This window comes from Oncorhynchus nerka, linkage group LG28 (assembly GCF_034236695.1).
Source record: "Oncorhynchus nerka isolate Pitt River linkage group LG28, Oner_Uvic_2.0, whole genome shotgun sequence".
Classification (NCBI taxonomy): domain Eukaryota; kingdom Metazoa; phylum Chordata; class Actinopteri; order Salmoniformes; family Salmonidae; genus Oncorhynchus; species Oncorhynchus nerka.
In genome coordinates this window covers 78,476,435-78,489,982 of record NC_088423.1, presented here as the reverse complement: position 1 = coordinate 78,489,982, position 13,548 = coordinate 78,476,435, and the positions used below count along the sequence as shown (strand labels likewise).

General features: G+C 44.2%; 1 protein-coding gene across 7 annotated transcripts in view; it reads right to left on the bottom strand.

Moving 5' to 3' along the window:
• The window catches only part of LOC115122284 (pleckstrin homology domain-containing family A member 7-like), a 180,599-nt gene that overhangs the window by 99,281 nt on the left and 67,770 nt on the right, over positions 1–13,548 (bottom strand). For all 7 annotated transcript variants that reach the window (XM_065013139.1, XM_065013141.1, XM_065013140.1 and 4 more), the window contains one exon: positions 11,645–11,728. In XM_065013139.1, coding sequence (XP_064869211.1) covers positions 11,645–11,728 — 84 coding nt within the window. The remainder of the gene's footprint in view (positions 1–11,644; positions 11,729–13,548) is intronic.

The following is a 13,548-nucleotide window of genomic DNA, read 5'->3' as shown; positions in this document are numbered from 1 at the left end:
AAGAGTTTCCTGCGCCAGTGAGCTCCGGCATGACATTTTTCCCCCTTTCATGCTGTTGTTATTGAAAAGGAGAGAGCTGGAAATATTTTTCAAATAGGCTACGTTGAGTAACTATTATCGTTCGCAATGGATGTAAAAACAGACTTTCTTTCCTTGCTGTTTGAGGCGAAGAAAGAACTACTTTCAGAGGCTCCACAGTGATGGTGAGTTAAGGCAATCAGAAATAGCATCAGCTCGCCAAACGGGCACATTTATAGGTCTACATTTGTGTGCAGGTCAGGTAGCCTAGGCATACTTCTATGCGTAATCAGGTGCATGTCCTTACTCAAGATTGACAGGAGCGCTTCGAATAAAAGACAATGAATAAATTAACAACTTGTAAATGGAATGAAATAAAATAAACTTTATTCTCACAAGAAAAAGGTTGTGTGCTCCGCAAACAACGTGTCCACTCCTAAAATGACAACAGTAAGACTGTAATAATAATACTGTATATTGAATCCATTAACAGAAATTGACATAATCAAACAAACATTGTAGAATAGAAATGATGGGAAGGTAAATGTACTACTGGTGATATTGGTGTGCCATCCCCGCAGCCTCCGCAATGGATTTGTCCACTCAGATAGGCGTGAATTAGACAGGTGTCTCGTGTGCCATAAATTATTTGCATATATTTTCCACAGCTCAACTAAAAAAACATCTTGAGCTGCTAACAAACAGCCTATCGACCAAACAATCGACCAGTCGACTAAATGGGGTTAGCCTTAATATACAGTACCAGTCAAAAATGTGTACACACCTAGTCAGTCCAGAGCTTTTCTTTATTTGCACTATTTTTATTTGTAGAATAATAGTGAAGACATCAAAATGATGAAATAACACATATGGAATCATGTAGTAAACAAAAAAGTATGAAACAAATGAAAATATATTTTATATTTGAGATTCTTCAAAGTAGCCACACTTTGCCTTGATGACAGCTTTGCACACTTTTGGTATTCTCTCAACCAGCTTCACCTCCTTCTATTCTACAATGTAGAAAATAGTAAAAGATAAAGAAAAGCCCTGGAATGAGTAGGTGTGTCCAAACCTTTGACTGGTACACAGACACACACACACACACACACACACACACACAACTCAAAAAAATAAAGGGAACACAACACAATGTAACTCTAAGTCAATCACACTTCTGTGAAATCAAACTGTCCACTTAGGAAGCAACACTGATTGACAATACATTTCACATGCTGTTGTGCAAATGGAATAGACAACAGGTGGAAATTATACACAATTAGCAAGACCCCCCAATAAAGTAGTGGTTCTGCAGGTGGGGACCACAGACCACTTCTCAGTTCCTATGCTTCCTGGCTGATGTTTGGGTCACTTTTGAATGCTGGCGGTGCTTTCACTCTAGTGGTAGCATGAGACGGAGTCTACAACCCACACAAGTGGCTCAGGTAGTGCAGCTCATTGTTACGTTCCCCAGTTTATGTGTTGTAGTTTGTGTATTTGCATGTGTTTATTTCAGGAAATGGCTTCCTGAAATCCCTCAAGCAGCTGATTGGTCGACTCCAGGGCTAATTGGAGAGCTGACCCCGCCCCCTCGTCAAGACGCAGCTGTCTCCAATTACCCATTCCCTCTGAAGCTATATAAAAGCCAGTGTTCTGTTCAGGAGTGAGAGATTTGCTGGGAGGTCATTGCAGAGATTTTGCTAGAGATTTTGCTAGAGATTTTGCTAGAGGTTGATTTTGCTGGGAGTTCATTGCTGAGAGTTGGTATGTTTTGTGAGTTTGTTGCTCAGATAGAGCTTATTTGATGTCCTTTGTTTCTTAGTTTGTTTGTGAAATTGTTTTAATATTCTGTTTCATTTGTTCCCAGGGGGAAGGGGAAGGCACCTAGGGAGTGCTTAGGCAAGAGGCCCGCGGGCATACATATACCCGTAGCATATTCGCTGTCTAGGCACACTAGGTAAGACCTGGGCGGACCACCCCCTGTATTTTGGTTAGGGCACCAGGTGGTGCTAAATTAGGTAAGTAGTGGGTAGGCAGGTAAGATAGGAGACTTTGAGATTTACTTTCTTTGCTTTGGTTCCGTCCAGCCCCTTTTCCCCATATTACCGTGTAAAGGAATAAAGTCCTTGTAAACGGTACCACATTCTGCCTGTTGTCATTCTTACTTGCACCTACAGTCCATACCTTTTTCACTTCACGGAGAGTTTAGTTGTAGCAGGGTGTTGCGTTCACTCTTCATAGAGGCGTGCGTAACATAATGGGGGCTCATCCGGGATTTTTCCATTAAACCCACCGGACCCTGCTGCTCTGAGCTCTCTCTGGTTAGTGATTGAGGTGTGATGGTAGGTTGTGAGTTTGGATGACTTGTTTAGTTAGTGTGTTCAGTAGACTGCATTGTATAAGATGGCTGCATCAGCCATCTCCAAGTTTTTTGACGCGCCCTCTATTGATTGTTTGGTGAGGTTTCGTAAAGTAGACCTTATAGCTATAGCTGACCATTATGGATTTGTATTCCCTGAGAAAGCCCTAAAGGCTGAGCTTTTGGTGCTAGTCAGGGAGGGTTTAATGAGAGAACGGATTCTCTCACTGCAAGGAGAGGAGACGGGTAGACTTTCTGATGCCAAGTCAGAGGACAGGGCAGAGGAAGGGGTTCCTCGTACCCCCTTTACATTTCCCCGATTCGATCCTTTATCTTCTGCTTCGGGTCGTTCAGATGGGACTGCTAGGCTGAAGGTGAGGCTGGCTCGGTTAGAAATGGAGCAAAAAGATAAAGAGAGACAGATGAATTTTGAACTTGAAATTAGGAAAATAGAAGCTGACAAGGAGGTGAGGATCCGACAACTGGAACTAAACGCTGCCTCCAGTGCGACTCCACAAGCAGCTCATCATCAAGCCCACTTCAATGTGAGTAAAAACATAGCTTTAGTCCCTCCATTCCGAGAGTCGGAAGTTGATTCCTATTTCTCTGCGTTTGAGCGTGTGGCCGCTGCGCTGCATTGGCCACTCAAGGTTTGGCCGCTCCTGTTACAATGTAAATAGTCTGGGAAAGCCCAGGAAGTAGTAGCTGCTCTCTCCCTGGAAGACAGTTTACACTACGATATGGTTAAAACTACAGTGTTGCGGGCTTATGAGTTGGTGCCTGAAGCTTATAGACAGCGCTTCAGGAACCACAAAAAAACATCTCACTGTACATTTGTTGAATTTGCAAGGGACAAAGAGTCTCTGTTTAGTCACTGGTGTTCAGCCAGCAAAGCTAACACCTTTGCTGATATTCGGGAGTTGGTGCTGTTGGAGGACTTTAAAAGTAACCTCCCAGATAGAATTGTAGTTCATTTAAATGAACAGAAAGTGGTGACATTGGCCCAAGCAGCAGTGTTGGCAGATGAGTACGCTTTGACACACAAGACTGTCTTTGGTGCACCTCGTTTTGAAGGCCGGACGATTACGTCATCAGTTCCTCGTTCAGGTCGCTTTTCCTCTGACAACCCTAAGCCTTTTCATGAAATCCGTGAATGTTTTTACTGTCACCAAAAGGGTCACGTGATTGCGGACTGCCCAGTTTTGAAAAATAAACCGAAACCGTCCCTGTCACCGTCCCCAAAAATGAAAAGTTTGGGTTTAGTCAAGTCTTTGGCTCGTCCCTTGGATCAAGTTATTGATTCAGCATTTGAGAAACCGGATCCTGTCTATGCTCCGTTTATCTCTGCCGGTTGTGTTTCCTTAACAGGAGAACAAGCTGATCAAAAGCCTATCCAAATCCTACGAGACACCGGGGCGGCGCAGTCAGTAATCGTTACTGATGCTTTTACCCTGGTCTCCTGAAACGTATTGTGGCTCGCATGTCATATTACAGGGGATAGAGACAAAAACCGTACCTGTACCATTACACTGGGTCCACTTAGTGTCAGACTTGGTATCAGGACGTTTCCGTGTTGGTGTAGTGTCTACACTGCCAGTAAAAGGAGTCACATTGCTACTAGGGAATGATATTGCTGGTGGTAATGTCACTCCTGTGTTAGAGGTAGTAGACAATCCAGAAATCAGAACTACAGATGAGAAATTGGTTCAAGCATTTCCACATGTTTTTCCTGCTTGTGTGTTAACGAGGGCACAATCTCGCAAGCTAGGAGATGTGGTGGATTTGGCTAGTTCCATTTTTGAGAATGTTGAGGTAGAAGACAATGCCCTGAGTATGCCTTCTGCAATGCCGACAGTTTTTACCCCCGTAAAAACTAAGGCAGGGGAAAACGAAATTGTGCCCCAGTTACATGACATTCTTTTGTCTGTCACCCCCGAGAAGGTGATTGAATGTCAAAAAGAAGACACCAGTCTTCGCAAGTGTTTTGCTTCTGTAATTTCCATTGAGGAAGCTAAAACTAGAGAGACCGCCTACTTTATGCAAGCAGGAGTTTTGATGCGGAAATGGGCATCTCATGACACCATTAATGACTGGAGTGAAGTGTGTCAAGTGGTTGTTCCTACACCGTTCCGACAGCAGGTGCTGTCACTCGCCCATGACCAGGCGTGGTCTGGACACTTGGGGATCACAAAGACTTATAACCGGGTCCTTCGTCATTTCTTCTGGCCAGGTTTGAAGTCTGATGTGGTCCAATTTTGTAAAACATGTCACATATGTCAACTCACTGGGAAAGTGAATCAAACAGTTCCACGAGCGCCACTCTGCCCGATTCCTGTGGTGGGGGAACCGTTTGAAAGAGTGATAATTGATTGTGTAGGTCCATTGCCGAAAACCAGGTCAGGTAACCAGTTCCTACTAACAATAATGTGCAGTGCTACTCGATACCCAGAGGCTATTCCTCTCCGTACTATAACGGCTAAGACTGTGGTGAAGGCACTAGTGATGTTCTTCTCTAGGTTTGGACTCCCTACAGTAATCCAAACTGATCAGGGATCCAACTTCATGTCTAAACTGTTTTCAAATGTGTTAAAGACATTGTGTATTTCCCATCAGGTCTCCAGTCCGTATCATCCAGAGAGTCAAGGGGCTCTAGAACGCTGGCATCAGACGCTGAAGGCAATGCTACGCAAGTATTGTATGGATACCAGTACTGATTGGGATGAGGGGGTGCCCTTTGTCCTATTTGCTATAAGGGAAACGATACAAGAGTCCTTAGGGTTCAGCCCTGCTGACCTTGTGTTTGGACACACCCCACGGGGTCCGCTGAAAGTTTTGAAGGAGCATATCTTATCTCCTACACCCAGTAGCTCCCCTAAAAATGTGTTGGATTATGTCAGTAAGATGCGGGAGAGACTGCACGCCGCATGTGCGTTAGCCCAAAAGTCTCTCTCCTCGTCTCAAAAACGCATGAAGTTGCATTATGACAAAAAGGCTGTTGGCCGTTCATTTGCTCCAGGGGATCAAGTTTTAGTTTTGTTGCCAATCCCTGGCTCATCTCTGTCAGCACGTTTTTCTGGACCATAATCCATTGGTGTTCTTGAAACAAATGTACAACCAGAACCGCCGGCTTATGCGGTGGGCTCTGATTGTACAAGGATATAATGTACAGATAGCTTATATGAAGGGCTCTGCGAATGTGGTTGCTGACGCTCTATCACTGGTTTACTAACTGGGGATGCGTTGGCTTTTGTTATTGCAAAACTAGGTTTGCAATTTTTGTGGTGGGCGTGTTACGTTCCCCAGTTTATGTGTTGTAGTTTGTGTATTTGCATGTGTTTATTTCAGGAAATGGCTTCCTGAAATCCCTCAAGCAGCTGATTGGTCGACTCCAGGGCTAATTGGAGAGCTGACCCCGCCCCCTCGTCAAGACGCAGCTGTCTCCAATTACCCATTCCCTCTGAAGCTATATAAAAGCCAGTGTTCTGTTCAGGAGTGAGAGATTTGCTGGGAGGTCATTGCAGAGATTTTGCTAGAGAGATTTGCTGGGAGGTCATTACAGATATTTTGCTAGAGAGATTTTCTGGGAGGTCATTGCAGAGATTTTGCTAGAGGTTGATTTTGCTGGGAGTTCATTGCTGAGAGTTGGTATGTTTTGTGAGTTTGTTGCTCAGATAGAGCTTATTTGATGTCCTTTGTTTCTTAGTTTGTTTGTGAAATTGTTTAATATTCTGTTTCATTTGTTCCCAGGGGGGAAGGGGAAGGCACCTAGGGAGTGCTTAGGCAAGAGGCCCGCGGGCATACATATACCCGTAGCATATTCGCTGTCTAGGCACACTAGGTAAGACCTGGGCGGACCACCCCCTGTATTTTGGTTAGGGCACCAGGTGGTGCTAAATTAGGTAAGTAGTGGGTAGGCAGGTAAGATAGGAGACTTTGAGATTTACTTTCTTTGCTTTGGTTCCGTCCAGCCCCCTTTCCCCATATTACCGTGTAAAGGAATAAAGTCCTTGTAAACGGTACCACATTCTGCCTGTTGTCATTCTTACTTGCACCTACAGTCCATACCTTTTTCACTTCACGGAGAGTTTAGTTATAGCAGGGTGTTGCGTTCCCTCTTCATAGAGGCGTGCGTAACACTCATCCAGGATGGCACATCAATGCGAGCTGTGGCAAGAAGGTTTGCGGTGTCTGTCAGCGTAGTGTCCAGAGCATGGAGGCGCTACCAGGAGACAGGCCAGTACATCAGGAGACGTAGGAGGGCAACAACCCAGCAGCAGGACCGCTACCTCCGCCTTTGTGCAAGGAGGAGCAGGAGGAGCACTGATGCTATGGACTGGCCCGCCCATTCCCCAGGCCTGATTCCAATTGAGCACATCTGGGACATCATGTCTCGCTCCATCCACCAACGCCACGTTGCACCACAGACTGTCCAGGAGTTGGCAGATGCTTTAGTCCAGGTCTGGGAGGAGATCCCTCAGGAGACCATCCGCCACCTCATCAGGAGCATGCCCAGGCATTGTAGGGAGGTCATACAGGCACGTGGAGGCCACACACACTACTGAGCCTCATTTTGACTTGTTTTAAGGACATTACATCAAAGTTGGATCAGCCTGTAGTGTGGTTTTCCACTTCAATTTTGAGTGTGACTCCAAATCCAGACCTCCATGGGTTGATAAATTTGATTTCCATTGATAATTTGTCAGAGTATTTAATAAGAATATTTCATTAATTCAGATCTAGGATGTGTTATTTTAGTGTTCCCTTTATTTTTTTGAGAAGTGTATGTGTATATATATATATAATGACCCTGTCAGCACTGAGTGTGCCTGCCTGTCCATCCTGTACCCATCCTGTACCCATCCTACACCCCAGAGGGAATACAGGAGAGGGAACCTACTTCGCCATCCATATCTGGGTCTCAGCATGGGTGACATCCACACCCTGGCTGCTACAGCAACCAACTGCAACAATCTGCCCTGGCTGTCTGTTTTGGCTATGCAGGCCAGAGCGAAGGCATCATCACTGCATAACACACACGCTTCCCCCTGGGTGCATCAATACCCCAGCTGTTACGATGCTCTATTTCCACAACTAAAGTATGACTGGGAGGAAGGGATAGAGAGAAGTAAAACAAGTTGGCCGTAGTATAAATAGCAGCCAGCAGAGTGTCAAGGGGCTTCATAAGTCCTGCTACTTTAGCTTATTCTACCTCTGCACACCACAGGCATTCAATACACTTTAAAAGAGGAAAAGAGGAATTCCAAGAGGGTGATATTTCTCCTAACAGACTGGCTGTAAGATAGAAACGCTATAGCCTACCATACACCCCCTACTCGCTGGCTTTGGTAGAGTGGTAGAGTCCATCAGCATACAGTGGGGGCAGGGATATACCACTGACCAGATGGCATGGGGTGAGAGGTCAAGGGTGTGCCACTTGGGTGGCAGTGAACTCTGTGGGATAATAACCTCCCCCAGTGTTTTTCTGTGACGTGTGTGTGTGTGTGTGTGTGTGTGTAACTCAGGCCGCACACACAGTCTCTAATGAGGGGTATCAATCAGGCCATGCCAAGAGCATTGGGCCGCCTGTCTCCTACTTGATGGGCCTCCGTGACATTTCCACAATGCTCCAAGCATTTTCAAATCTATGATCTCTGTCATAGCTACATGAGTTCACTGTACTGGGAAGAAGTCTACAGTATGGTTGACTAGGAGTGGAGGGTTATGATGATGACAGCATTTTATGGACTGGTGATAATGTGAAATGTATCAACAGTAAACTATGACAAAGGACAGAGGACATTAATCATGCTATTTAAATACATTTGATTCGTCACATATTCTTGTGGGAAGAGCATGAGTATAATGCTATTCTAAGCATGGCTGGTCTACTGAGCTTTGATCTGGTATTAGATAGTAAAATAATAATTCAGTTACTGTGGCCCCTACAGTGCAGGGAATATGCACTTTAACTTTTAAACCCCCTGATGGTGTACAAATCCCTGGCTCAACAGTACCATGTGAGGGATACAGGAGGGTTGGGGTGGAGAAGTGAGGAATCCCAATGAGCTTCATGTCACTCCTGCAAATTACATTTCAAAACACTGTGACAGTGGAGATCAGGTTACACTGATCTCTGCTACATCTGCTACACTAACACATCGAGCCATGAATCCTAAAGCCAACATAACAGCACCGTAATTATGTTGTTGACACCTGTCATACACATTTATGACAGAAAGATAAAGGACTCAACTGTGGTCCTGCTATTGTTCTAATGCGTCATAATGACAGTTTAGTAACATCAGGGCAATTTATCATGAATAGTTAACATGAAAGTCATGGTACAGATGTAGGATATTAATTTGGCCTATACTGTCACAACAAAATCATCCCACAGCAACAGGATTTGAATGTTTAGTCCATAATGTTTCTTTATCAGCTATTAGCTGGCCAAAAGTTACATAAAAAGTGCAATAGTGTTAATATAACATTGTGTTAGTGTGGGTTTTCAGTGAATTTATGTACAGTGGGGCAAAAAGTATTTAGTCAGCACCAATTGTGCAAGTTCTCCCACTTAAAAAGATGAGAGGCCTGTAATTTTCATCATAGGTACACTTCTACGATGACAGACAAAATGAGAGAGAAAAAATTCAGAAAATCACATTGTAGGATTTTTTATTAATTTATTTGCAAATGATGGTGGAAAATAAGAATTTGGTCACCTACAAACAAGCAAGATTTCTGGCTCTCACAGACCTGTAACTTCTTCTTTAAGAGGCTCCTCTGTCCTCCACTCATTACCTGTATTAATGGCACCTGTTTGAACTTGTTATCAGTATAAAAGACACCTGTCCACAACCTCAAACAGTCACACTCCAAACTCCACTATGGCCAAGACCAAAGAGCTGTCAAAGGACACCAGAAACAAAATTGTAGACCTGCACCAGGCTGGGAAGACTGAATCTGCAATAGGTAAGCAGCTTGGTTTGAAGAAATCAACTGTGGGAGCAATTAGGAAATGGAAGACATACAAGACCACTGATAATCTCCCTCGATCTGGGGCTCCACGCAAGATCTCACCCCGTTGGGTCAAAATGATCACAAGAACGGTGAGCAAAAATCCCAGAACCACACGGGGGGACCTAGTGAATAACCTGCAGAGAGCTGGGACCAAAGTAACAAAGCCTACCATCAGTAACACACTACGCCGCCAGGGACTCAAATCCTGCAGTGCCAGACGTGTCCCCCTGCTTAAGCCAGTACATGTCCAGGCCCGTCTGAAGTTTGCTAGAGAGCATTTGGATGATCCAGAAGAAGATTGGGAGAATGTCATATGGTCAGATGAAACCAAAATATAACTTTTTGGTAAAAACTCAACTCGTCGTGTTTGGAGGACAAAGAATGCTGAGTTGCATCCCAAGAACAACATACCTACTGTGAAGCATGGGGGTGGAAACATCATGCTTTGGGGCTGTTTTTCTGCAAAGGGACCAGGACGACTGATCCGTGTAGAGGAAAGAATGAATGGGGCCATGTATCGTGAGATTTTGAGTGAAAACCTCCTTCCATCAGCAAGGGCATTGAAGATGAAACGTGGCTGGGTCTTTCAGCATGACAATGATCCCAAACACACCACCCGGGCAACGAAGGAGTGACTTTGTAAGAAGAATTTCAAGGTCCTGGAGTGGCCTAGCCAGTCTCCAGATCTCAACCCCATAGAAAATCTTTGGAGGGAGTTGACAGTCCGTGTTGCCCAGCAACAGCCCCAAAACATCACTGCTCTCGAGGAGATCTGCATGGAGGAATGGGCCAAAATACCAGCAACAGTGTGTGAAAACCTTGTGAAGACTTACAGAAAACGTTTGACCTCTGTCATTGCCAACAAAGGGTATATACCAAAGTATTGAGAAACTTTTGTAGGTGACCAAATACTTATGTTCCACCATAATTTGCAAATAAATTCATTAAAAGTCCTACAATGTGATTTTCTGGATTTGTTTCTCATTTTGTCTGTCATAGTTGAAGTGTACCTATGATGAAAATTACAGGCCTCTCTCATCTTTTTAAGTGGAAGAACTTGCACAATTGGTGGCTGACTAAATACTTTTTTGCCCCACTGTATATCGCGAAGCTCATCTGCATTTCACAGCAATAAAACAGGACAATTCTCAGCAACAAAAGAGTGATCATATTAAGATCCTTCCCCTGTATGTCAGGAATGTCATTGCCACGAGAATTTCTATGCCAATGTTCTAACCATTTTATATCTCTGTCTAATTCTTGAAGGTTGTAAATCTCCAGTTCAAAGAAAGACAGTCTCAGCCTGCAATAGATCCATTTCTTTATTCAGAGAGCGCTCTGCCCCCCTAGTGCAGAGCAAGTCTTTTTATACACACACACACACACAAGTTTCTTATCATAGGCTACTCCCTGCTTAGGCAGGCAGTATTTTTTCCCACTACCCCCATACATAGTTCTCGTTTCACAGTTGCTCCCTGCTTGCATAGCTACAAAATAATACAATGCCCTAGTTCTAATTCTAACCAAGCGACACACATCAGATTATATTCTTATGATTCTAACACATTTCACACAGTTATACAGTTTCAGGGTGGAATACTTTAGTCATTATCTTAAACATACAAATTCTTCTATCAGTCATGCCATGTCATCTCCCATGTTTTAGAGGCACTTACAAGCAAGCTCTACAACTTAAAGATAAGTCCCAGTACGTCTAGGTCAAACCAAGTCTGTGCATGTGTCGCTAACACTAGGTCCCATGCTATTCAACCTCATCACACCACCTGGGGCTCCACCATGGCCGTACCACTCACACAATCAACTTCAGGACTGCAGCTATAACCTGCAGAAAATACTCTATATATTGCTCTCTGATTAAAAAAACTCTGTGGTAATAACAAGTGTGATGTTTCAGACAGATGAATGGCTTCAGGCTTGCCATGGCCACAGTCAAAGACATAATGTGAACCATAGTTGACTCATTACCAATTAAGATGATACCTTAAAAATACACACAAACAATTGGACTGGGAGTGCAAGCAGTTATGAATTCCATTTCCAGCATTCCTCAGGCAGTCAGTTTCTGTTCCTCCTCATCTCATCCCAGCAGACAATCTCACACTCTAATCTGAGCTAAATTACACCCTATTCTCATCTCCTCCCAGCATGACGTTGGACCAACCAGACGTTACACTGAAGCCCACATTATAACCTTCCTCGAGTAAAAAATAGTAGAGGTGCACTCACTTGTCGTGGAGCATATATTCAGTGTTTTCTGGAGATATCTGTCCAGTCACAGGGTGTCGGAACGACGTTCTCTTCTGGTTATGGCTGAGAGAGTCAGAGAGAGAGAACAGGGGGGAGAGAGGGAAGGAGTGAAAACAACAGCGAAGGAGAAAATACAATTAGTATTCCGTCATGAATCATATTTCTGCTTGATCGTTCCACTATTTTGTGCACTGATGTATTGGTCACTGGCTGCTTGTTGGGCATTCTACACCAAGTTTCTAGACTTCCAATGACTTTCACAGCAAAGTGTAGAATGTGTGGTAGTGCTGAAGACTGGCCAAGGCAGGGGCTCATATTATTTCACACAATGTGTAAGTCTCAGCACTCTCTCCTACCAGCTCGCCAGGCTTTATTGATTTCAATTACATGGGGTCATTCATCGCTTTAACTAGGGCATTAAAGCATCCCTGTATCGTTGGATAAAAGAAGAGATGGACAGGGGGCAGCGCTGGTGGTGGAAAGAATGAAAAATAACACAATGATGTGATTTGCTCTAAACCGTCTTCATCCATTATTTACTTTTACACACTTTGGATGGCAGTTTCGTAGCAGCTGTGCCCATCGGACAGGAAGAGAGAGTCATTTTATGAACAGATCTCTGCTTCATTCAACATTAGCTTTAGAAGCAGTGGAGCAGACAGGATTCCATACGTTTCCACTTCGGGTTATCCAGGTGCAGAACATGCACAGGTAGAAACGTCGTTAATCACTACGAAACGTCGTTAATCACTACGACTGACCTGGTCGTTAATCACTACGAGGACTTCTGACCCAGACTGACCCGGTCGTTAATCACTACGAGGACTTCTGACCCAGACTGACCTGGTCGTTAATCACTACGAGGACTTCTGACCCAGACTGACCCGGTCGTTAATCACTACGAGGACTTCTGACCCAGACTGACCTGGTCGTTAATCACTACGAGGACTTCTGACCCAGACTGACCTGGTCGTTAATCACTACGAGGACTTCTGACCCAGACTGACCTGGTCGTTAATCACTACGAGGACTTCTGACCCAGACTGACCTGGTCGTTAATCATTATGAGGACTTCTGACCCAGACTGATCTGGTCGTTAATCACTGAGGACATCTGATCCAGACTGACCTGGTTGTTAATCACGCCAAGGACTTCTGACCCAGACTGACCTGATCGTTAATCACTCTGAGGACTTCTGGGTCAGACTGTGTGAGTGTGAATGCTGTATGTGAGTGTAGTGTTTCTCACTGTGCTACTGTATAGTATAATCTCCAAGTGCGAGTCAGAGCCTCCCAGAGGCGGTCAGGTGAGCTGTGTTAGCTAGCCTATCGGTGTCCTCCAGATAGACCATCATAACACACCCTAGGCTTCTAGTTCTCACACTTCACTGTCACATTCAACAGCCAAAAATAAATACTATGCCAATCTAGTCACTTTGGAAACAGTCATCACAATAAGAATGACAACACTGTGGTGCACTGACCATCCAATCAGTCTAGCAGAAATAAGTAAAAGTCGCATATGTCATTCAATCCAGATGACTGCTGATGTCTTAATTGAATTATGAGATGAAATCAGCCTTTACCTCTAATTAAATATTTAATGCTTCCTTACACTTGAATTCCGTGTAAAATCAGAGCATGTTGGAGTTGAATAGGCTGTTACATGAAGACATGTTTGCTCTCTCTCGCAAAGTTACGTTATTGTGATGCTTTTGGGGGAGGGGAAATATCAAAGTACTGTGACTTTTTCACCCTACTGTAATTCTTTATGTAAACACTGGCAATGATGCAAATTGCCAAGATTTGAGGTAATAGACAACAGCTGACTGTACTCTCTGCTCTCTTCCAACCCATTCTCAATAACAACATTGTGAATGGGTT